This window comes from Erythrolamprus reginae, chromosome 10 (assembly GCF_031021105.1).
Source record: "Erythrolamprus reginae isolate rEryReg1 chromosome 10, rEryReg1.hap1, whole genome shotgun sequence".
In the NCBI taxonomy this organism is placed as follows: Eukaryota; Metazoa; Chordata; class Lepidosauria; order Squamata; family Dipsadidae; genus Erythrolamprus; species Erythrolamprus reginae.
Genome location: NC_091959.1, coordinates 49,976,759 through 50,001,357, shown reverse-complemented (window position 1 = coordinate 50,001,357; position 24,599 = coordinate 49,976,759). Strand labels below are relative to the sequence as shown.

Below are 24,599 nucleotides of genomic sequence, written 5' to 3'. Positions count from 1 at the left end.
ACTTCCCTTCTGCTCCCACAGAGCCAGTCGTGAGGAGATGGCCATCCTGACGAATGGAGACTCGCCACAGCCGCCTGCGTGTGTCTGTCCGGAGGGGCCGGAAGGAGAGGAGGGACCGGTCAGGCCGGGCGGGGCAGCCTCCACTTTCCCTCTGCTTTCCCAGGCCCCCCCTCCCCTGGGCAGCCCCTCTCCCTCCAGGATGTGGGGACGCACCCCCCAAGGCCTCCCCCCCTCGGGTCTCAGCCGGCCCATCTCCCAGGCAGCCCCTCCCCAATATTCCAGCGGCCTCTCCGCTTGGCCTCCTTGCCCAGCCCCACACACCTCTGGGACAGGCTTTCCCTGGACAACGGGTGACCTTTCCTGCTGACCTCCTGGAAATGCAGCCCCCACCCCACTCCCAGGCCCCTCCGCCACCCAAAAGCCTCAGCATGGAAGTCACCGGGTTGTGCCCAGACCCAAGCTGACCTTGGGAAACGGCATAAAAGCCCCCCAGCTCCACCTAAAGAGAGAGGCCCCCATAGGGCACCAGGAGGAGGGGCTGCTAATTGCCTGAGCCTCCCCCCACCCCCCCAAAGGCTTCCCACCGGTCTCTCCCACTGAGATCAGGACAATCCGGGGGAGGGGATCCCACTGGGACGCCCCATTTCGGCTGCCGGTGCTTTGGAGAACGGGTAGTGGTGGCTGTGCAAGGCCACCACCGTTTTCTTTAGCCCCCTGTGGACGCGCATTGGATGGGAAAGTGCGTGTGAGGGTGGCACGCGGGCACAGCCTGTGTTTCTGAACCAGCAGGGGGGGTGACCGGATTCCTCCGCTGGGCAGGGTCCGTTCCTGGAGAAGGCAACCGACCGCCCCCTCTGGGTCACAGCCCCAGCCCCCACCAGCCCCCACTCTTCTTCGAAAGGCACCAGGAGGCCTCAAGGGGGGGCCACATTGGGCTTGGCTCCAAGGACAAGGGAAGTGGGGGGGGGAGTGACCCAAGGTGGGGAGAAGGTGGTGGGCCAGAGCTGAAGGCAGGGCTCCATTCAGGGCTCCCAGAACCTCTAAACCAGGGGCATTATCACTGCTATTGTCATTACACGCACACACACACAAACACACCCAGAGCGCCATGGGTGGTGCATTGGGGAACAAGAGGACGGCAGCCCCCACCCCCCCAATCTCTGTCTCCCTTGAGGCAATTGGCCAGCGCTAAAAACTACGTGAATGTAAATGCCTTTTGGGGGCGTCCACCCCAGCCACCCCCGTAACCATGGCGACATTTTTAACGGCCAGCTGGCTGGGTCCCTCGGCCACAGAAACGCAGGTCGAACCCATCTGCACAAAACAGGGAAAGCAGCCCCCACCATCCAAACCACAGACAGGAACGGACAAGGACCCCCACCGCCAGCCACACCCTCGCCCACCGGCAAAGCTGCCCCGGCCACCTCCAGCTCAGCTCAGCTCTGTGCAGAGGCCGAAATCGGAGCTTCGGCCACCAGAGAGGCAGAGACAGGCGGAAGGAGGGAGGGAGGGAGGGAGGGGGAGGAGGCCTTCTCCAGACACCCAATCTCTCCCCTCCAGCCGAGGGGCTGCCTGGGGGGCTACCCAGAGTCTGGGTCAGGCTGGATCCCTTGCGGCCTCCACCCACCCACAGCCGCCCAGCCCTGCTCTGACCGACCAGGGGGACATGTCCTTGCGCACGGCCGCTTCCACAGCCCCAGGCCCAGCCCCGGCCCCTCTCGGCCGCATTCTGCCAGGCTCGCTCAGGGTCCAGAATTTCCAGGCTTCTCTCCGGCCTTCTGGACTAAGCCACCATCGCTCTCCCACGGCCCCTCTGGGCTCACACAATCCCGGTTTCCCAAAACAGCCCCAGGAGAGACCAGGCCCGGCCCGGGGGCCACGGCACGAATCTGCCCCACCGAGACCGTCTCGGGTTTCTGGATGGACCCATGTTCCATCTTTACAGAAAACACAGCAACAAAATTCACCACCCCCCCGGGGGTATTTGGTCTTGGGTTATTTCCTTTCCTGTATTGGTCCAAAACAAAGGAACCCCCCCCCCAACTGACAAGACGGGAGGAAGGAGAGGGTTCCCATACAAGGCCAGGCTGGTGGGAGGAATGGAAAGCAGAGACGGTCAAGGACTGGGCAGCAGCTAGAGGCCCACTTTCTGGGAGGGACGGCAGCCAGTGACTGAAAGGGGGGGGAGATACATAGAAGCAGGCTCTTCTGCCCTTTGTGGGGGGGCCTTTTCTCCCCTCGGCCCCTGTGTCCTGCCCCCTCCCCAGCCGGGCAGGGCAGCCTGTGGACCCCGGTTGTGGGTTCCTGGGAGGAGCCACGGAAAGAACTGCCCAGGCGAAAGAGGGCGGCTGGCCAACGCCAGTGCTAGAAATCCCGAAAGCCTTCGAGGAAGCCCAACTCTGCCACACACACACACGCACACCCCCGTGCCCACCACGAGAGCCCACTCTCCTTCCCAGCCACTTTGTGCTTTTCCTACACAGCCACAACCTTCTGGATTCCACCTTCCGCAGCGTTGGGGCACAGCAGGGCCCCTCCCTGTAACAGAGCAGCCCCCCAGCCCCAGGATCTCCCCCTAAAGCATGCAAGACAGGTTGGCCTTCCAAAAAAACCCCAAGTTTGGGGGCTTAGGATTCCACAGCAGTGATTTCTAAGCCAGCCGCCCCCATTACCCTCCAGGGGACACTGGGATCAGGCCCCGAAAACCCTTCAAGGACCTGGAGGCCTCTCCTGACTGACAGGAAAGGGTTAAACACACAACCCACACAATGTTCAGGCGTTTAAGAAAATCCCCCGAGTCTCCCAGGCTCTCAGCTGGTCAGTTCTCCCAGGGGGGGGGTGTTTGTCCCCATGAATGTCTCTGGGTCCAGAAAATGAGGGTCATGACCCCCCTGGGCTGGGTCATTCCTCCCCCCCTAATTTCCTTGGGGATCGAGCACAAAGAGAAGCCACAGCCCTGTCCACTTCTGGTGGACAATCATCCAGGGAGCTTCTTCCTGAGGCCTCGGCCGAAGGAAGGTCTTGGTCAGCCAGGGCTCTCCGACGTTCCTGCTAAAAATAGCCCCCTGCTGACCCCCAGGCCGACATTTGGGAAGCCCAGGCAGGGTTCACTCCAGACCCTCGCCTCCCCGGTCGTCCCCCCCCCGCCGGCCGGCAGTCCCAGAGGTCGCCTACCTTCTCTATCAGCCCCCCCTCGGCTTCCTACACAAAGAGCCCCCGGCACAGCAGCAGCAGCAGCAGAATCCCAGGAAAGAGCAGGAGGAGGAGGAGGGGCGGGAGAAGCGGCTAAGACGACCCCTCCCCTCCCACCCACCCACCCACCCCAGATGAGCGCCAGCAGCTGAACTGGACGTGTCATGGCTAAAAATACCGCCGGGTGTCAGGCTGCCTGCCTGCACACTGCCAACCAGCTGGGCAGGGAAGGGAGGACTGGGGGCCCCTCCCTCGGGCACCTCCACGTAGGGCCTGGGACACAAGAGGGGCGCAGAGGTGGGCTTGGACGCTGCAGTCTGTCCTTCCAGGTTGAAGAGGGGCCATTCTCCGCCCAGGGCCGCAAAGGAACCGCAGCCCATTAAGTTAAGCGGCACCACAACCACAACCTCTAGGTCTCCCTCCCAAGAAGCCGCTGACTTCTGCCAACTGAGCCTTGAGGGGGGGGACACCTCCTTCCGCCTTTGCTAGGGGCTCCCCCACACCCGTCTACTGCTTAGAGGACTCGCTTAGGGGCCAAGAAGATCCCTGGACACCCCCACACACACACTCTGGCCATCAGCTGGTAGAGCCCAACTGACCCCCACCTGGCTTGCTTTCCCAAGGAAGATCCTGGCTCTGACCGGCACTGCCCAGCCTGGAGTGAGTCATATGGCTTTGTCCAGAGAGGTTGGGTGCCTCTGCCTCGTAAACGGACCTCTGACCGGTTTCCTTGAGCCATAACACTGCTCACCATCTACCCTGACCATGATGAGTCCCAACCTATTAAAAGCAAGTGCATATGTTAAACAACTATAACAAAAAGAAAACCCTACATAAACAACCAACACACACACACACACACAAAATGAAAAAAGAAATTTTAAAAGAGAGAAATATCCTATTTCTCTCTCCTATTTTTTGATTATAGTTGTTTAACTTATGCATTGCAATTTGGATATTGTATATGTTTTTTTAAGATTCTGAATAAAAATAAATTGATAAAAGCAGGCACAATTTTAGAAATAAGGATGACTCACGTGGAGGGTCAAGGCGCTGGTCCGAGGGTCCCCGGGAGCCTTTGCTGTGCTTCTGCTGTCCATCGGTCACCAACGCTTCCACTGGGTCCCACGTGGCCACTCACACCTTCTTCAGATCTTCATCCGGGTCTAAGGCAAAGCGATGACCCAGCTGAGAAGCAGCCCAGCCGTGGGCACAAAAGCCCCCCACCTCCAGGGCCAGGGAGGCCAGCAGGCCTCACCTGCCACAGAAACGCGAACATGGATGATGGGGTTGGAGGAAGCTGTCCAGGAAGCTCCTTCTCCCAGCTCCAAAGAGCCCTGGAGGATAATATGTCAGGTAACACCTGTGGTCACTGGATACCCTGAAAAATGGAGCCTTTGGGGGAGGAATTTGGGGGGAGCCGGGTCAACAGCACAACCGGCTGCTGTCCGTCCATGAAAGGCGTTGTGCTCAACCTCCGGGCCTGGGTTCAAGAGGACGTGTGGCCAAATGGGAAGAAGAGCAGCCCTGGTGGATCGGGCCAAGGGCCTCCTCGGCTAGTCTCCAGGGTCCCAGAATGGCCAGACAGGAGGCCCCAGTGGGGGGGATCGCACAGAAGAACAGGGCCCAACGGGGAGGGCAGCCGTGGTCTCACTGGCCTCAACCTCCCATAGCCCCATAGAAGACCCTGGGGGAGAGGGACCCATCTCCACCAAGGACACCTGCAGGCAAATAACACAAGGGGGCCATTCTGCTCTCAGTCTTCTCTAGGGTTTGCAGCCTCCCTCCTTTTCATGGGGGGGGGGGGAAATGAGATTTTTCAAAAACTGCACGATCCACCAGGGGGCAGCAGAGATGAACTTTTGGGTGAAGAGAAACTCAGGTAAAACTCCACAGGGCTCCTTTCCACCTTTAGCAGGCAGCCCCCCCCCCGGAAGGGAACCACCAGGGACCTGCAGAGCAACCCCCCCCTCAAGGTGGGACTCTTTTCTGCTCACCTGGTGGAGGAAAAGGGGGCAGCCCCAAACAACGGGGCTCCTTCGTGCTTGAAGGCTGGAAGAGCAAACGCACCGACCGGCTGAACCTTCGTGGGCTCGGGATGTTGAGAGGCAGGTCCCTTGGCCTGGAGCGGCAAAGTCCTTCCGCCGGCCCTCTGGCCCTTGGTCTTGGGCTCCCTGCACCGACTGAGCTGCCCACCGGACGATGTCCTGGGAACGCCCACCCTCTGTCCTCCACGGGCAGCCTGGAACGTCCCGGACTCTCCCTCCCTTGCGGGACCCTGCCAGGGCTCGGCTCTGCACACGGGCCCCCAAGCACCCACCTGCCCAGCCCGGCACAGCTGCAGGCTCTGTCCAACCCCCCAGACACACACGAGACACACACACACACGCACACACAGTGAAAAGGCTGCGCGACCCCTGAAGCCGGAGGGGGGGAGGAGGGGGGGGGAGACCCGCTTCTGTGAACCCGCCTTATTGGGGAGGGTTGGTCAAAGGGAATCCGGCTTGAACAGCAAGTTTATGAAAACTCTAATAAAAAGTTATGGAGCCCAGCTGGAAAAGGACCCTTGTTATTATTGTTTGAATAACGTACAGAAGATGAAGAAAGAAATTGTACAGGGAATTAAGCAAACCAAGGTGCCCAGGCTTAAAAATAAATAACATAAAATTATGCCTCTTAGTTAAAAGGTAATTCTCGGATTTCTTAAAATACTTCTGAAGATAAAAGTAACTTAGTGTTGTACCAAAATAAAACTTTTGATTATTAGTTTAACGCTTTAAAAAAATAACAAGTTATCAGATGCTCTAATATTCAGGAGTGCTGAAACCACATAATATTTACATCATGGAAAATAACAGCAGGCACAAAAAAATTTCTTATGATCTTTTGGATATGCATACATATTTCAGTGTTTTTAGGTATATTTCTCCCATTTCGTGTGCAATACTGAAAGTAAGCGATGTAATCTTAAGGTCTCCAAAATGTATATTATCCCAACATTTTAAAACCGGTTTTTAACTAGAGGTTCCTCTCTCTCTCTCTCTCTCCAGCATATGTCATGCTCCAAGGTGGTTGAAGTGCTCTAAAACAGACCCCTCTAATGGCAGCGGTGCATTGTCGGAGGAGGAAACACTGTGGATTACAATTTGCCCTCAAGAGATGCTGCACGGAGGCCCTATTCCCGGAGCCCTTTAGCCTCCTCTGGGTCAGTGGAATTGCCCCCACGGCCGGCCCAGACCCTCCGCCCGGGGCTGCTTTGCAGGAAGCCCCTCCACCTGCTGATTTCACTCTGCCCGGGACACAAGCGAGCGGCCACTCGCCACAGACAGACAAGAGGCGAGGGCGGGCATTTCAAGTCGGAGGAAAGGGGAAGGAAACTTCCGAGGCCTTTGTGAACCTCCGTTCTCAGGACTTATTTCCCATCTTCCACCCATCAAATGCCCTCAGGAGATGCTCTCTTGACCAATTGGCCTCCGCAAGAGGCCCCAGGCTCCCGAGACCCAACCGCAAGGGGACGGACGGACGGACAGACGTACCAGAGGGACGGAAGAGTCGAGCCAGGCCAACTGGCTGCCTGCAGGCCAATTCCAGCGTCCAGAGGCTCCACGTCCAGTGACTGGATTTGTTTACAGTGTTTTTAAAAGTGCCACCAAGTCAGGAAAGTCACAGGCGCCTCCGTTGTGTGGCTCCCCCAGCAACACGTGTGCGAGGAGAGGAAGACGGGCAGACAAACACACACACACACACACACACACAGACAAGGGCAGCACAATCACCGGGTCTCCCCAGCTCCTGCTTCTACTGGCACCAGTCCAGGCCCAGGTCAGGGGAGCAGGGCCCACGGTGGACGCTGGCAGGACGGGCAGAGCAGCAGGCGAGGGAGGCGGAACGAGAGTCCGGAGTCACTTCGGCCGAAAAGAAGCAGCAGCAGAAGCACAAAACTGGAAGCCACACAAAACATGTCGAGGTCAGCTGGTCAGCGTGTGTGAAGGCCCCAGGGAGGCCCCAGGGTCTCTTCGGCTTGGCCCCAGGGTCTGTGGAGCGCCGTCCCTGACCAGGCCAAAACAGGCGGCAGGCAGGGGCCGATCCCTGGGGCCGGACGGCTGGGTCTCCTCCAGGCCGGGCAGCAGCGTCTCCCTCGGGCCGGCTCTCCTTGTGCTTCTCCCTGGCCGGCCCCTTGCAGGACGCGGCTCTGAGGCAGCAGGGCTCACCCGCCAGTCTCCTGCCCACCAGCCGCTACAGGCCGTTGCTGTTCCTGTGGCTCAGGGGGGGCTTGCTGAGCTCCACCCCCACCGAGCGGGACTTGTTCAGGAACTTGGGGGCCCTTCGGAGCAGCTTCTGGGCCTCCGTGAAGGCGTCGGTCAGCTCTTTCTTCCACTGCACAAACTCGGGGTCGCTCTGGGGGGAAGCGGAGGGGGGGAGGTTCAGCCCCCACCGGAGAGACCCTGGAGGCTCAGCCCCCCCTCCAGGCCTGCAGACCATGGGATGGATTTCGTCCCCCCTTTTGGTTGAGAGGTCAGGCGAGGGAGGCGTCCCGAGAGATCAGCCCAGGAGCCCCAAAGCCCCCCCAAAGAATAAAGCCCCCCCCCACTCCCGCCCCGCTTACCTCGCACTGCAGGACAAACTGCTTCCCCCCCTTGATCCGGAGCATGAGGCACCGCTTGTCCTTCACCTGCGTCCTCCTCCACCAGCAGGATCTGCTCCATGGTCAGCAGGCTTTGCTGTGGGGCGGAAGGAATCCAGAGGTTGCCCAGCCTGGGGGAGGGGGGAGCCAGGGGGGAGGGGGAGGGCAGGGGGGGCACTCACCCGGGACTCTCCTTCCCCTCGCCACTCCAGCCGGTTGGGGAAGAGGTAGAAGTAGCGGCGCTTGCCACTGCGTCAGGAAGGGGTTGCCCAGCTTCAGCATGTAGCCGTGCATGATGCAGTCCTTCCCCAGGGCGTAATCTGGGGGGGCAGTGGGGGGGGGGGAAGAAGAACAGAAGGGATCCCCTCGGGACAGCTGGCACGGCCGGGGTGGGCTGCCCCTGTGCTGGAGGGGGTGGGCACGGCTGGGCAGGCGCTTCCCGAGGCCCAGGGGGCCCAGCTGTGGCAGTTTTGCCCTCCGTGGGCAGGAGGCCACCGGCGGCCCAACCTCGCATGCACCCACGCAGAGGGGCAGGAGGGCCCTGGGGGTACCTTCCTCGTGGCCCAGCAGCTTGTTCTTTGCTCGCTTCCGCAGCTCCGTCTTGTCCGTGTCGGCGTTGACCGCCTCGAAGACCGTCTCGGCCACCTCCTGCTGCCAGCGCTCGGAGACCACCAGGGGAAAGTTCTTGTAGAGCTCTTGATCGCAGTCCAGCAGCTGCCGGGGGGGGGGAGGGAGGGAGGGAGAGGGGAAGGATTCGCTCCCAGAACCAGCCCCTGGCTTGCAAGCGACAGGCCCAACGCCCTCCCTTCCACCACGTGAGTAGCAGACGTCCCAGTGCTGTACCAGCCTGGCCGTAGGCTTCAGGGGGGGTCCCTCAGGCAGGTTGCAGAGACCTCCCACCCACCTTGATTCCCTTGGTGTCCTCTTCGTCGAATGAGCCAATGTCGAAAGCGTCCGCTGCGTTGACCTCTCCCCTGGGGGGGATCAAGGGGGGGAGTACTGGCAAAGCAAGGGGGGCAGAGTTACAAAGGCTCCGGATTTGGCCACTGGGGACCAGCCGAGCCTTCATTTGGACACTGGTGCTGAAGGGCCACCGCTAGGCTCACCTTCTGCAGGTAGACGTGCTGCCAGTCAATCCCTTGGAAGAAGGGGTGGGCCTTGACCCTCCTGGGCACTGCGGGATGAAGCACAAACACAAACGGGGCGTCACAGCCCCGAAGCCCCCCCCGGCCGGCAGCCCCTTTTCTTCCCCCGGGGGGGGCATTCAGCCCGGCAGTGGCCTCTTCAAGGACCGATGCTGGGCTGCAGCCTGGGGGCCCAGAGTGCCAGGACAGGCAGGCAAGGCAGGGGGGGGGCAGGCGGCTGTGAGGACCCCCTGGGGGAACCCCACCTTTCCCTTGGAAGAAGAAGCCGCTCTGATGCCATCCGGGGGCAGCTCCGCCCAGCCAGGGAAGGCTCCGAGGGGGGGGGTCCCACCCAGGGGCTGCAGAGAGGAGGGGACAGGGGGGGGCTCCACCCTCTCTGCCTTCGTTTGGACTGCTTGCATGGAAGGGTCATCGGGATTTTGGCCTTGGTTCTTCAGTCAACTGGCGATCAGGAAAACGCCACTGGACTCCCACCGCCCTCCCGGGGGGGGACTCACCCGCCACCCTGGCAGCCGAGCCGCTTGGTGATGTCCCGCTGGAGAAGCCCCTCCAGCAAAGCCCTGAGTTCGAGGGAAAAGGAGTCCGGCAGCTCCACGTTCTGGGGAGGGAAGCAGAGGGGGCTCTGGGAGCTGAACCTGCCCTGGGACGGGGGGTCCTCCCGCCAGGACCCCAGGGCCGGACTGCCCCCCTCCAAAGGCCCCTCCCCCTCCAACAGTGGGGTGTGTGGGGGAGGGTGGAACTGAAGCCGGTGGGAGGCCCGTGGCTTCAAGGGCCCGCGTGGACTTCCTTGGAGGGGAGGGGGCCCCTTGCTGCTGGCTGTGGGAGTTTTGTCCCCGTCTTTCAAACTGCCGCTGAGTGGCCCCCACGCGCAGAGGGCTCCCCTGGCAGGAAAGGGGGGCTGAGGGCACTTACCACGGTGAGCGTCATGCGGTCAATCTCGTGCTTGTCTTTAGTCTTGTGCTGCCTGAACGGGCTGTGCCTGCGGGGGGGGGGGGCAGGGGGGGAGAGGCGGCACAGGGGCTCAGCAAGGCAGAGGGGCAAAGGAGGGGGGGGGCAAAGGCCCCTAGGGGCAACTCCCCTCCCTTCCCTGGAAACGCAGCTCCGGCCCCTTGTAGACCTCGGAGGGTGGCGCCCCCTGCTGCCTGGCCACAGCCCCCCCCTCCCCCCCCCGGCCGGCCGGCTCACCCTCTGAGGAGCTTGAAGAGCATGCAGCCCAGGGAGAACCAGTCGGCCGTGCTGTCGTAGGACGTCCCCTTCTGCAACACCTCCGGAGCCATGTAGCCGTGAGTTCCCCTGGAAAAGGGAGGCAGACATGGGGGAGGGGGGTCTGCGGAAGAGGCCCTGGCCACTACATGGGGGAGGGGGGGGCTGGCCAAGGCTTGGGGACGGCTCCCTCCCTTGGCCGAGGGGGTCCCAGGCACAAGCTCCGGCATGACCCGCAGGAACAGCTGAACTCAGGGCTGGGGGGGGGGTCAGGCGGGGGTTGCGGCATCCCCCCTCCCACTCACACACTGGCGTGGGGCTTCTTCTTGGAGAAATCGCAGGCCAGGCCCAGGTCGGAGATTCGCGCATGGCCGTGTTCGTCCAGAAGGATGTTTGCTGGCTGGAGAGGAAGCAGGGGGGCCCCCCGCATGACCCGGTGAGCCAGGCAGCAGCCGAGGACGAGCGGGGCAGAGGGCGAGGAAGGCACAGCCCCCCGCAGAGCCTTTGTGGGGGCATCCCCAGGGGAGGAGCTCCAGTCTGAGCGGAGGGTCCAGGAATCCCCCAGCCACCACGGGCCCCAAAGGGAGCGCCCTTGGCCAACCGCCGGCCTATTTCTCCCGCTCCGACCCACAACGTGTGTGTGTGTGTCCCAGGACGAGCCTCTTCAGGGGGCAGGGGCTGGTCGCAGAGGCCGTCCTGCAAAGCCCCCGCCCCGCCCTCCCCCGGGGGCTTCCCGGCAGGAGTGACCTTCAGGTCCCGGTAGACCACGGAGCGTCCGTGCATGTGTTCCAGCCCCAGGACGATCTCGGTGGCGTAGAAGCGCATCTCCTTCTCCGAAAAGACCCCGTGCTGGGAGAGGTGGTAGTGCAGGTCCCCCCCTACGGCCAGGAAGGTCCGGGCTCAGCCACTGCCCCCCGGGTCCGAGTTCCCCCCGTGTCCCCGCCCGCACCCTCTGCGGCCTGGCCCTTCATGTCCAAAGCCCCCCCCCTCAACACACCCTTGGGGTCCTGCTGCAGAAACGCAACACAACACACGCACACACGCAGGTCCCTCGCTTACCGTTCATCAAGTCCAGAATGAAGCAGAGCTTTTCGGGGGTGTGGAAGGCGTAGGTCATGCACACAATGAAAGGACAGTCCTGCGGGGCGGTGGGGGGGAGATTGGCTCAATGCAAAGACCCCCTCCCACCTCAAGGGGACCGTGCTATCTCAGGGAGAACGGCTGGCCTGAAAGTGGCAGGGGGACCCGGCAGCTGCTCGCAGGACCCCAGGCACCATGGACCCCCACCCGGCCACACACCCCCTCGGGACAGAGGCCCTGAACCGGGCATGGAAGCAGGCGGGCTGGCCAGGGGGTCTTGAGAGGAAGACCCTTGCCATTTCTTTCTCCATGCCCCTCCTCAGGCCTGCCCAGCCCCAGATGGATTGACCAAGGCAGGGACGAGGGGGGGGTGACGTCAGTGTTCAAGGCCCCCCCCCCCCCCCCAGGATTCCTGCTGGAGATGTTCGGGGCTTCTCCTGCCGACTGCCCCAAAGGGGCTGCAGCTGCGTCCACCCGGGTCCACTGGGGATCAGCCACCGTAGGTGAGGACCCCCCCTTCGTCCCCCCCCCTTGCGCTGCAACCTGGCGCTCACCCCGGTGCTGACGAGGGAGAGCATGATGCGCTCGTTCAGGGCCAAGGTCTCTCCCTGCTTCATCTTGATCCGCTTCTTATCCAGACACTTCATGGCGTACCTGGAAAGTGCCACAAGGAGGCTCAGGCCACGCCAGGCCACCAGGGCCTCCCCCCCCCACCGAGAGGGCAGCACCACGTCCTCGCTTGCCCCCAGGAGCCTCGCTCGGCCACTTGCCGCTTCATGAATTAGAAGGATTACAGCCGGGGATTTCCTCTCAGGCCCAGCCCATCTCCGCTCCGCGTGGGGGCCTCTCAGGAGCTGTGCGCAGCCCCCGTGCGCCCTTCCCAGGGGTCCGGCTCCCCAAGGAGGGAGTCCAGGCGGGCAGCACCAGCACAACCGGTGGCCTTTGCGTGCTCACAGCTGAAGCACCACTCCAAGCAGAGGGGGAGAGAGGAGCCCTGCCTGCCTCCACTGGGGGGCATTAAAGGCATAATAATAACCCCCCCCGACCCCTCAGGGTTTGCCCTGCGACAATCCACGTTTCCAACTGACATTTTCCCTGTGTCCGCTTTGCGGCAGCCGTAGACTTCTCCGAAGCCGCCCCTCCCAATAATCCGATGGACACTGAAGTCATTCATGGTCAGCTGTGGAGAGAAGAGGGGGCAACGCACAGCCATTCAACACCCCCCCAACTTCCCAGGGGCACTAAAAACTTTGGAAAGCCCAATTACACGCTGGACACTTCAGGCCGATGGAACTCGGTGGGGGCTAAAGGCGATCTCTGGGTCACACTGAGCCCCTCTGAGACCGACGTCGCTTACACGACCCTCAAGCCATCATGACCCCGCCCACCCCCAATGCCATACCCCTGCACAGAACGTCCAGCAGAGCGCCAGGGACACCCCTCAAAGGTCAGGAGACACTCACATGAATGTTCAGCTCCACGTTTTTCCACTGGCAAAATCGCGTAAACTTATCACTGGAAATGAGGAGGGGGGGGAGTTATACTCCAGGACCACAATGAAAACAAAACTCTCTCCGAAAACAAAACAAAGTTTACGAAGGTCCCTTGACCAGTGTCCCAAATCAGACCTTTAGCAAGAGTTTTTTAAAAATCATTTTTAGTATTTATTGGATTATTATTGTACATTGTTTTGTTACTGCTGTTAGCCGCCCTGAGTCTCCGGAGAGGGGCGGCATACAAATCCAATAAATAAATAAATAAAATAAATAAAAGGCAGGAGAGATTCCAGTATTTCCTAATCTCCCCCCCCCCCCCCCCCCCCCGTGAGGCTCTATTTGAAATGCCTGTTAAAAGGTGCTGGGGGAAAATGAACAGTGTCATTCAGAGAACTCAGCATATAAATAAGAGAGAGACTCTTCATAGAATCTCCCCGATATGACACAATGGCTACGGTTGTTCGTTTGGCACAAGACGTCTGGGGTGCAAGGGCCCCCAAGATTTCTGGGGAGGAGGGCCCACGGGGGAGGGGGGGAGTCCACTCCCAATGGGTTTCCATCTCGCACCTCCTCCCCAGCCGCTGCCTCCTCCCTCAGCTGACCCTGCAGTGACCGCCCCCCCAGAGGTCAAGGGGGAGGGGGTGCAGGGAGCCCCACCTTTCCAGAAACAGCTGGAAGACGCCCCCTCGCAGGCTGTCATGGATTTCTTCCAGGTAGGGCTGGGGGAGGAAAAGCCGAGACGATGATCTGCCGTCCTCCAAACCACACCGGCTCCCATGCCACAAACCCAAGACTAACGTCCACTTCCCCCAACCTGAGGAATCACTTGGGGCCATGCCTGGACTGGCTGAGGAGGATGGGCTTCAGAATCCAATGCATTTTAAGACTATCAAATCGGGAGAGGCTGACCTAAGACTTTTTTGAGTCCACCTCTCTCTTCTGGAACCAAACCGTAGCCCTTCTTCTTTGCTTTACAGCGGTCAGTCTGCCCAAATCTCACGCTCACCTGGAAAAGGGTGATGGGCACCTGCTTCTTGGCCAGGCGGGTCTGCACGTGACTGACCGACTGTTTCGAAAAGGGCTGCAGGGAAAAGGCGCCTCTTTATTCAGGCACTCCAGGACGTTTGCAGCGTGACCGCCCTTCCCCCCCCGTCAGGCCAGAGTCCCAGCAGCCCCCAGGCCACACAGTGGACCCCGGGGACCGGCCCTGCCCGCACGCACATGTGAGCAGGAGAGCAGCTCCTTCATAATGAAAGTGTCGTAGATCTGGCGGCTCTTGACCAGACGATCCTCCTCGGAGTCCAGTTTCTCGTACTCTTTGATCTGCAAGAGCCAACAGGGTTCAGGGGTCAAGACCAGGCTTGGAACAAAGCCCCTTCGTGGTCACGATGGGGGTCCCCCAGGGAGGGCTGCAGGTTGGGAGTGGAAAGCTGTGGGTGGGCAGACCCACTTGGAAACGAGTCTCAGGACCCCATGAAACCAGGCCACCCGACCCCTTGAAAGCCATCCTGGGAAGTCCCCCCCGTCCCCTGACCACTGGGGGGAATCACTCCTTGAGACTCACGGGGCGACAGGTGTGTGTGTGTGTGTGGAGGGGCTCTCTGCTCCTCTGTTCAGGTTGACTCCGTGCCTAAATGCGCTGAGATTATACTCCACTCGTTCCCCAAATGTGGCAAGACCCCCCCCCTTCTCCAATTTTTTCCTTTTGAAAACTCCCTCACCTCTTCGTAAAACTTCAGCTGCGGGATGCCCTCGTCCACGTCACTCTGGCAAAAGTCTCGGAAGAGGAGGAATCCTAGGAGGCAAAGGAGCCAGCGTGGTGGTGGTGGCGGTGGTGGTGAGAGGCGCGGAAGACCGGACCCCAGGCCAAAGTGCCAACCGCTGGCAGTCGCCCCAGAAGCCAACCCACCGCCGGGCCTTCCTCTCTGGGCCTGTGACCTTGGACAGAGGACAGGAGGGGTCCCTGCTGACCCCCATCACACACATGGGGAGGGAGGGCTGAAGCTCCCAAGGACACCCCCCCCGAGGGGGAGGCTCAGTCCGACCTCTTCACGCGGCCACTAAAGAGGACACGGCTGAAAGGAGGAGGTCAGGGCCTGCCTGGGTCAGGATGACCTTTTGGTCAAGGTACAATGGAACGGAGCCCTGCTGCCGAGGCCGGGCAAAGGCCGCTGTGGCCCAGGTGACCCTGGTCAGGGCATGGCAGGGCTCGTCCTCCTCTCTTCCACCGGCTGCCAGGCCACCCCGTTTCCAAGCCGGGAGAGGCGAGAGGGGCCGTTCCCCACCAGGCCAGTTCAGGGGCCTCCTGGGCCCTTTGGCCTCCGGTTGCCCTCATCCCCCCCCCCCCCCCCGAAGGGACGGCAGCTTCATCCCCACCTTAGCCGCTGCAGAGGGGGTCACAACCTCAAAGCGCTGGAGTGGCTCACTTGCCCTCACGGAGAGGAGGTCTGTTTGGGGGAGGGCTGAGGAGGGGAGAGTCCGGCCTCCCACTACGTAGCCCCTGGCACTTGCTGATGGGTTCAGGGGCTGCCTGAGCTTTGTTTGCAGAGCAAAAGTAAATATTGGTTGGGAGAAATAAGGCATCTTCTCGGCAAGGCCTGGCAGCCCTGGCATCGATCTCTGTACCCGAACCTGCTGCCCTCCATCAACACTGGGCCCCACCCTTTGCACTGTGCGCTCCGACCCCTTTCGGTTAAAACACAGTGGTCAGCATTTCTGGTCCCCAGAATCTCGGCCGCTTATCATCCCCCCCCCCGAGTGCTTTTGGGTGCCCCTCCCACTGCCTGTTAACAAAGGGAGCAATTCAAGGGAAGCCACCTGCCCCACCTGTAGCAGGAAAACCACGAATGATGGAAGATTCAACAAAACAAAACCATCACAAGACAAAACCCACGTCAGCCCAAGCGGGGCCGCCCCTTTTTCCTAGCACAGGTGAGCCTCCTCAGGTGAGCAGCTTGTGGCCAAAGGAGCTGGGCCGGAAAGAACCAAAGTCCAGCACATCTGGAAAGCAGCAGCTGGCGAAGGGCCCAAATGCCGGGACTATTTTTCACGCATTTCCTGCAGGACTTTGGTTCCTTTTTGTGAACAAGGGACCGGACCGAGCCGCCTGGGATGTTTTCGCCTTCGAGGGTCAGGAGAGGAAGGAGGTGGGGTGGGGCGCTGATTAATCAGCAGATGAGCCTCGGTCTGAAATTGACCGTCCTCCCCCCAAATGCTGGGACTATTTTTAAACCCATTTTATTTCTGCATCTGCTTCCTCCCCATTGCCTTTTTTAAGAAGGCCACGTCTTCTGCCCGGTTATCCCAACGGCCAAGCGGGCGCAGAAGGACTCGGCCTTTAGAAATGGGGTGGTGGGACCCCCGGCGGAGGCTACGGCCCTCCTCAATGGGGCTGCTCACAGGGTCCCTGCCTGCCTAGCAGCCCTTCAGGGTAGCCCAGGCTGGGAGGCCAGGACCATGCGGGCTAACGTTAGATTGACACTTGCTGGTCTTGGGTCCAGGGGGGTCAGAGGCCTTGTCTGGCACTGTGCTTCTAGTCAGGGGGTCAAGGCTATGGTCTCCCTCCTGTTCCTTACTGCCTCCAACACTGCATAGCCCCACAAGCGGTGCTACGCGATACAACCGACAAGGTAACAGCACCACAGTGTGTTCAGCAGCAGCTGATTTTTCATATTTTCAAAATACCCTTTTAAGAAGCCCAGGCCTCTCGGTGCAGAGGTCATCCCCTGTAAGACTTGTGGACGTCAACTCCCACCTGTGCCGCCTGGAGAATTCTGGGAGTTGAGGTCCACAAGTCTTAAAAGTTGCCAAGCTTGGGCAGCTCTGCCGTGGTGTATAGAAGGGTGTGTCCCTTTGACCACTGGTGTTGCTTTGCCGCCCAAACAAGCAGCTGGCAGGACCTTGACAAGCCTTTCAAAGTCCAGACCAACGTTTAAACCGTTCTCACGCGAGTGACCCCCCTGGATGAAAAAAAGCATCTCTAGAGAACTTCGGCACATAGGGCCAAGCACCTGACCTCAGACGCGGGTGAAGCTTTTGCCTTTTCCTACCGACAGCCCCACCGTCCGTCCGGGATTTCTTCCATCCCAATCTGATCACAAGGGACAAGACTGGAGTGGGGGGGGGGGACCTCCCCCTCTGAAGATTAGTTCACGACAGAGAAGCGCCCGGAGCAATTGGCTGGATTGTCCACAAAGCCCGCTTAGAGATTTGGCTTTGCAGCCATGACACTCGGCCAGGCGTTGCTTACACTTGCCGGGATTTCCACAAACTGGAGCCAACCCCCCCCCCCCCTCAGCCTGCACTGCCTGTCACCCACAGTCCCACGGAAGGCACCCCCCCACACACACCTTCCAGGAGGTTCCAGCCGCTGCAAGCAAAATCCCGAAGGGCAGGCGGGGGTCCAGCTCTGCCACAGAGTGGCCACCGCTGGCCTGAGCAGAGAGCCTGAGGCAGAATGCCTGTAGAGCAGCTCAGCCACACAAAGAGGGCCGATGTGTGTGGCTGGCAGGAAAGGGGGCCACCCAGCAAGGCCACGGCTCAGCCCCCCACATCCCCCTCTCCAGCTCAGGCCTCTGCAGACCGGCCCAAGCGCTCCTCTGAGGCGCCTGGAGGTCCAGCCATGCCTCTGCCCGCGCTCCCCCCCCCATTGGCCAGTGTGACCTCAGGCCCCAACGCACCCCAATACTTACCGATCTTCTGGTTGAAGACCTTGTCAAAGGTCAGTTCTCCCCTCTCCTCCAAATACTTCTGCATGACACTGCGGACACTGAAAGGCAGAAACAAGGGGAGGGGGCTTCCTCTGGCGGGAGTCCAGGCAGACTCAGGAGTTGTATCAGGGGCTGCCAGACCCCCCCAGCCCCCCTCCCAAGAGCCCCTCATGAAGCCCCCCTGGAGCCCCCTAGTCACTTTGTGGGGTGTCTCTTAGGGGTCCCCCCCGCCCATCCCCTCTCGGAGTGGATAAAGAAGGCAACTGAGGGCAGAGACGTTTCAGCCAAAAAACCCCTGACCCCCCGATTCTTAAGCAGAGGAGGGGCTCCTTCCCAGCACCCACTCTTTTTTCTTTAAAAAATCCATTTCTTATTAAAACATTGGACGCCCCCCAGCACCCACTATTGGGGCCTCCCCCCCACCCTGAAGGAATGCCCACCGCTCCTACCATTGGTCTCGCTGGCCAAGTGACAGGTAGCCCCCCCTGGGTCTGAATGCTATTTCTAACAGCCCCAAAAGGTTCTGCTGACTGGTGAGGAAAAAAGCCCCCCCCCCACCCCCATGGCTCTTGCTGCAGGAAACATAAATCACACAGGTGGGACATTTTCTCTGGCCCCTTCTTTGACTTCTAGGTTTCCCTCAGCCTCTGCGGACTTCAACTCCCAGAATTCCCCAGTCTTTGCCTCAGCTGAGGTAAAGCGGCACCTGGCAGGCCACAGACCCCCCCCTCCCCCTCTGAGACTGGCCGGAGGGAAGGCCCCCCCCTGAGGTTCATCCCACAGTCCGGCCGATCGGAGGCCTTTGGGGGGGACTGATCCACCACAGCCCCCACAGCCCCGACACTGAGCCAGGCCCAGATTCAGGCATGCGGCCACCAGACGGACAAGAGTGCAGGGGGGGGGTCTCTCGGCCAGGAATCCAGAGACGGGACCCTCACACGGAAGGGTCGGCCCCCAACTCTGGAACGGGGGGCAGGGGCAAAAAGGTAGCCGCTTCACCCCCCCTGCCCCCTTGCCCCCCCCCCCCGCCCCGGGGCCTCTTGTGGGGCTTCAGCTTCCCAGGTTGGAAGGCGCCTTTCCCTCAGCCCAGCCCCCAGGCCTTGGGGCAGAAGGCCGGCTCAGGGGGGCCACCCGGGGTCCAGAGGGGCCTCCAAGGGGCTGCCCGAAGGGGGGGCACCACACTCTTTGCCCCTGGAGTCCAAAAGGTCGCCCGGGGCTTTCGGGGAGGGCCAGGGGGGGGGATGAAGGGGCCCTGGGTGGCGGGAAAACGAAAGGCGCCTCCTCAGCCGCCCTGACCGACCCAGGCGGGAGACGGGAAGCAGCGGCCCTTCAGGGTCTGTTCAAGTCCATGGGGGGTGAGGGGGGGTGTAGCGCCACCTGGAGACCCCCCCGGGAGTCCGGCCCCTTTGGGGGCAGGGCGGGAAAGAGGCACCTGAGGGAAAGGCGGGGGGGGCCGCGGGGCGGGGGGGGCACTCTCCCCCTCCCCCCTCACCTGGGCTCCGGCAGGGCGAGCTTCTTGCTGGCGCGGGCGGCGGGGGAGCTGCGGCTCTTCTCCATGGCCATGAGGTAACTGACGTCCGCCAACACCGCCTCCAGGTCTGCCATCTTGGCGGGGCCCGCGGGGCCACTGGACGCCGGACGCCTATCGCCCGTGCCGCCCCATCGCCCGCCCGCCTGTCTCCGCCCCCCCCCCCGCCTCCGGGCCGAGCGCAGCCGGGACGGGGCTCTCTAGGCGGCGGGGCTGCGGAGGGATGCGCTCCGCCGGCCCGGCATCGTCCTCCGCGCAACGGCCCGGCCCGGCCGCTCCTCCGCGCGCCGCTGCACGACACCGTCTCGCGACCGGCTCGCCCCACCGCTGGAGAAGGAGGCGGCGGCGGCGGCGGCGGCGTCCTTGGTGCTGCGGCGCGGGGCTGCGTCTCCGCGGCGGGCGGGGCGGGGCGAGGGGGCAGCGGCGGGCGGGGCGGAGGGTCCCGGGCGCCCCCCCTTCAGCCCCGGCCTTCCCCGCTGCGCCGCCCGGCCCGGCCGCACCTGAGCGCTCCTGCCCGGCCCTGAGCGGCCTCCTCCCTTGCCGGAGCCCCCCGAGCGGCTGCTGGGGCCTCGTCCCCCGCCCGAGGCCTCCCGGGGCCAGGCAGAGGGGGGCGCAGCGGGGGGGGGGGTCCTGAGCCCCGGGGGCCAGGGAGGGCTTCCTTGGGGGGGGGACCCTCCGCCCGGGAGGTTTAGCCAAGAGTTTGGGGGTTATTTTCCCTGTTCCTGCTGCTGTAGGTCCCGTCATAGTTGGGGCATAGAAAAAATAATAATTGGGAAGGGGTCGAATAATGCTGCGAAAGTGAGTCAGTGAATTGGAGAGTGAGGGACTCAACCGAGGAGCCCTTCCTCCTTCCTAACTGTGCGGAAGGGAGACAGGCTGCGTGTCCCCCCCCCTCACCCCCCTGGCAGCAGAGAAGCATCTGGGCTGAAGGTCCTGCACCTCCGGCCTCCTCTCAGGTATGGCCTTCCAAAGGTTAAGGGTCAGACAATTGGGGGGTGGAGGGGTCATGACCGGGTTTATTACCTGCAGAGCCTTCCCTTAAATTGCAATAATCCCTGGCTTGCTTGCCCCTCCCAGCACAGGGAAGCCAGCTGAGGTTGGGGGGTGTCCCCTCTGCAGCCCCCCTTTGGAGAGAAGCGGCCTCAACACAAGCATCACTGGGGATTCTGTTTCCTTCCGGTTCCTGTTCCACCAAAGACCCCACCCGGCTCAGCCATAGCTGTCACATTTGTCATTCTGCAATGGGCCTATTGTCATCACTCTCCCCCCCAACCCCCCCCCCCCCCCCAATCACAATCTTTGCACCTCCTGGTCAACAAGTGTTTTTAAGAAGATATAGGCCAAGGGATTGATTGTCCTACACAGAAACACCTTCCCGCGTAAGAAAAGCCCCCCCCCATCTGATATGCAAACCCTCCAATGAGGAATTGAAAAGGCCACAAATCCATTAGCAGCAGCGCCACCACCACCACCACTACCACCACCACCACTACCACCACCACCACTACCACCACCACTACCACCACCACTACCACCACCACCACCGTAGCAGCCTGGCTGGCAGGTTTCCCTTCCCCTAAAAGCCATTAATGAGCCGGGAGCCGCCGGGAGCCGCCGGGAGGGCTGCAGGGGGCAGGGGGGCATCTGTCGGGGGTCCCTTCCTTCGCGGGCAGAGCCAGACACTGCCAGAAGGCTCCCGTTCTGGTCCAAAGGTGGCGCCCTCACCAAACCCAGCCTATCTCTTCCTCTGGCAGCTGCCTTTGTTCAGGCTGTGTGGGTGGGGTGTGTGTGTGTGTGGCTCCCCCAGTTCTCTCTGCTGCAGCCTGGCTAAGATGGCCAGAAGCTCCCAGGGCTCCAAGGAATCTCTCCTGGGATCCAGTCCCCTGCCAAGGCCGCCATCGGGAGGGAGGAAAACTGCAGCCACGGGGCTCAAACTCCCTCCCTGCACCGCCTCCCTGGGGGAAATTGCAGGGGACCCCAGGCTGCCTCCCCACCTCTCCCCGCCCAGGAGGGTCCAGCTAAGGGGCGCTGGGTGAGCTGGAGCCGAAGGAAGTAAGGTGCCCGGCGTCTCCAGATGTCTAAACGGCTTCCTTGTGGCCTCCAGGGAGGGAGAAGAGAGGGGCGGACAAAGCAGCCTCTGCCCAGGGTGGGTGACATCTTCCCTGGCTGCTACCGAGCCTCCTCCAGCCACCTGGGCCCCCTGACTCTGGCCACCCTGAGGGAACCCACCCGCTGCCCTACGCTTCCTGGCAAGGGCTGCCTGAAGCAGGCGTCTCCGGCCTCGACAAGGCTCGTGGACTTCAACTCCCAGAGTTCCTCAGCCAGCGTTGCTCCTCTTCCTTCCTCAGCTGGGCTGGGAGTTGAAGTCCACAAGCCTTGAAGTGGCCGAGGTTGGACGAACCTGGTCTGAAGGGGGAAACTGCTGGCGGCCCACCCATCCCAGCAATGAGAGGCACAGGCTCTTCCCTGTGTGTGTGTGAGGCCTAGGCCCCCTCCCCCCTGCTCCCCCCCACCTGAGAGTGAAGAAGAGAGCCCCAGTGACCATGGCAGAGGCAACCCGGCTCCCTCGCGCCCCCCTTCCTTCCGTCCCGTGGGCAGAATGTAAAAAGGGGCCCAAATGTTTTGCAGGGCCACCCGGTGCCTGGCTCCAGTGCTCTTGCTCTCTCTGCCCTCTTGGGACACGGGGCACAAACTGCTCTGAGCCGCCCCCCCCTCCCAGGGCCTCCCGTCAGCTGGCACCACTTAATCCCATCTGGCCCCACCTGGCTGGGCAGTGAGGAGGCGGAGGAACGGAGGGCGGCCGGCCAGTAGCCAGCTGAGTCAACCTTTTGCTCTGACTGCTTCCTAGAGGGTCCAATGCAGGCGCCCCAAAGATTTGTCCCACTCAGTGTCCACCCACACAGGCCCAGGCCCTTTGGCCATGATGGGGGGGAAGGAACCCGGGCTGCCTTGTGACTGTGTGTGTTTGTGTGTGTGTGTTTATCAGGCAAGCAAGGCCCCCTGTGGGGTCTCTTGCTCCCCTTCAAACCTCGAGGCCCCTGGAGTGGCTGGGAGGCCAATCGGGGCCAGAGAGACGGGGGGCGGGCTGCACCCTGAAGGCCTGGTGCCCCCATCCCGGGCACAGCTGTTCTCTGAGACCCCCCTCCCCCGCATTCAAAGGGGAGGATGCTTATTCAGGGCTGCAGAGGGGCACCCCCAAACCGAGAGCAACCTTCGCTGGCCCAGCCCCTCCTTGCAGGCATCTTGGAGGGCTGATGCCGGGCCGCCAGGAGCTTCTAGCCCCCCACCCTGCCCCACCGCCAGCAGAAACGGAAGCCGAGGACCAGGGAGGGTGTTTCAGATGACAAAAGCTTTATTCAGGGTTGGAAGCAGAGGCAGGGGGGGCAGCGCGTGGAGGGGGGGCCCGGCCGGGCAGCGGCGGAGGAGGAGGAAGACCGGGAGGCAGGGGGGGGTGCTCGGGGGCCCTCCCGGGGGGGCTTAGCTGGTGCGGTAGAAGGCCCCCTGCTGGTGCCACTGCATGTCCCGGATGCGCCGGACCGACTGGATGTGAGGCTGCTGGGCTCCGAACTCCAGGTTGTCCTTGTAGTCGCCCTTCTCAAACAGGCACTGGTAGCCGCGGTAGCCCGGGTACTGGTAGCCCACCCACCTGCGGGAGGGAGGGAGGCCGGCTCAGGCGGGGGGCGGAGGGGGGGGCTCAGCCCTCCACTCTCGACTGGATGCCCCGGGACTCAAGCTGCTCCCTTCCCGAAGGCCCAAGGGGGCTCCTGCCCAGGGGGGGCCACTTACGTGCCGCTCTGCACGCGCACAGAGGACACCTTCTCCTGGTAGCCATAGGCATGGAAGCTGGGCACGTCATCGTCCACGATCTCGATCTTCTTGCCGCTGAAGCTGGGGTTCTCGTAGAGGACGATCTTGTGCTCCTGGCTATCCTGTAGCGACACGGGGGCGGAGGGGAGTGGGGGGGGCATCCGAGTGGGGTGGGGGTCCTGGCTGAGTTCCCCAGGCCCAAACACCAAGGGGCTGCCCAGGTCAGGGACCAAGGGGCCTCTGGGCGCCCCCTCCAGCCGCTGCCCCTGGCTTTCTCCCTGCCCTCCCCTGGGGGCTCTGCCCGGCTGCCCCTGCCATCCCTCCCCATGGCAGGCTTGTGGGGGGCTGCTCCCTCCCGAGACCCCCGCCTCTGGGCACTCACCACTTTGATGGGCCTCAAGGCACAGAGGCTATCGCTCCTGCGGCTGCTGCTCCAGGAGTCCCAGCGGGGGTACTCCCCCTTCTCAAAGATGAACTGCTCCCCCTTGAAGTGGGCCTGCTCATACCCCACCCACCTGGGGGCAGAGAGAGGCCAGGGTCAGCCCCACCGGGGCAGGAGAGAGGAGCGACCCACAGGGGCACCAGCCCCACATGGCCAGGCCAGCCCCACGGCCTCCGTGCGCCCAATGGCCTCCCTGCCCCACTTACGGGCCCGAGTGCACCACGATGGAGCTGACTTTCTCTATCCCGGCCTCTTTCAGGTTGGGGCAGGGGGAGTTCAGTTCCTGGCAGCGCCCCTGGAAGTTCTCCTGCTCAAAGAGGGCGATCTGGAAGCGGAGAAGGGGGGCCGTCAGGGACCCTCCGCCTGGGGGCCTGTCCAATGGAGGAGCAGCAGCCGTGGGGGAGGTCGTCTCCCTCCTCTCCTTCTCAGTGGGCCCCCACCCAGCTTGCTCTCTGCCCCACTGACCTTGGAAGTGGCTTGCAGCTGCTTCGAGGTCTGATGGTCCAAGGCCATGGTGAAAGGGGGCTGCTCCCTAGGGAGAGAAGCCACAGCAGGGATGGCACGCAGCCCCCCTCCCCACACGCCCCAGAAGGGCCCCCACCCCTCCCGTCTCCAGGCAGGGGAGGAGAGGGACGGCGAAGGACCCGCCAAGGGGCGCTCGCCAACGATGAAGGCACCGGGCGCATTTGCGAGAGAGCAAAGGGAATAAGGAGGAAGGAACGCCGAAGCCCCTTCCTCCAATCCTGGGAAGCTCAGGGGGGATCCGGGCCTGTTTAGCCAGAGAGACCTCGGCTCCTGCCCCCACGACCTGCTCGGCCCTCTGACCCTTCGTCCACTGCGGGGTCCCTGTCCTGGTTTTGGGGAGGGGGCTTCCCACCGTCCGCCTCTGCTCCGCCAATCTGCCCCTTTCGCCTACAGGACCCAGCCCCTCTTGGGGAAGAGCCCCACGCACCAGGCGCCCTCCAGCCCAGGGAAAGGACGCCGTGGAGCCCTACCGGTTGCACCAAAATTGGCTTCTGCTGCTGAGGACCGGCCGCCGAGCCCCACCATTTATAGCGGGCGGCAGAGTCCCAGGCCAGCAGTATTGATCGGCATGTGACCCGAGCCAAGAATGCCGGATTAAAGTATAATGCAAACAGAGGCAGCTGCCCCCCAGCCTCCCTTTGTCCTGGCCGAGTTATTTCATGAGCTGTCACTTTGGAGCGCCCGCTTTGCTTGCTCAGCTCCAGGGCGAGGGGGGCAAGGAGCGCCTGGTTTTGTTGACCTCAGCACCCCCGGCCCCCCTCTCGCCCCCCACCCGAGTGGACCCAGGGCTGTGTCAGCCGGAGCCGGCCCCTGCCACACGCCCTGCCCAGAGCGAGCCCAGCTGGCAG

General features: G+C 62.3%; 3 protein-coding genes across 3 annotated transcripts in view; all 3 read right to left on the bottom strand.

Annotated features, from left to right (window-relative positions):
• Window positions 1–5,440, bottom strand: part of MYO18B (myosin XVIIIB) — a 33,516-nt gene extending 28,076 nt beyond the window's left edge. The window contains 2 exon segments of the mRNA XM_070762018.1: window positions 4,230–4,358; window positions 5,190–5,440. Of these exon segments, the coding sequence (XP_070618119.1) occupies window positions 4,230–4,292 (63 nt within the window). The 5' untranslated portion in view covers window positions 4,293–4,358; window positions 5,190–5,440.
• A 305-nt stretch (window positions 5,441–5,745) lies between these two features.
• Window positions 5,746–19,136, bottom strand: GRK3 (G protein-coupled receptor kinase 3). Its single transcript, XM_070763402.1, is given in 24 exon segments — window positions 5,746–7,590; window positions 7,799–7,870; window positions 7,872–7,913; window positions 7,999–8,058; window positions 8,060–8,136; window positions 8,368–8,530; window positions 8,721–8,815; window position 8,892; window positions 8,923–8,983; window positions 9,459–9,559; window positions 9,874–9,940; window positions 10,147–10,254; window positions 10,470–10,564; window positions 10,912–11,042; window positions 11,224–11,302; window positions 11,799–11,898; window positions 12,333–12,424; window positions 12,708–12,759; window positions 13,398–13,459; window positions 13,747–13,821; window positions 13,962–14,063; window positions 14,462–14,535; window positions 17,432–17,508; window positions 18,942–19,136. Coding segments are annotated over 24 exon segments (2,061 nt in total). The 5' UTR covers window positions 19,055–19,136; the 3' UTR covers window positions 5,746–7,428.
• Window positions 19,137–22,307: 3,171 nt separating this feature from the next.
• On the bottom strand, window positions 22,308–23,800 carry LOC139173495 (beta-crystallin B2-like). The gene is made up of 5 exons (XM_070763401.1): window positions 23,692–23,800; window positions 23,433–23,551; window positions 23,167–23,299; window positions 22,764–22,906; window positions 22,308–22,623 (listed from the first exon to the last, which is right to left on the bottom strand). Exons 1-5 carry the CDS (start codon window positions 23,737–23,739, stop codon window positions 22,455–22,457), a joined length of 612 nt encoding a protein of 203 aa, XP_070619502.1. The 5' UTR covers window positions 23,740–23,800; the 3' UTR covers window positions 22,308–22,454.
• Window positions 23,801–24,599: the final 799 nt, after the last annotated feature.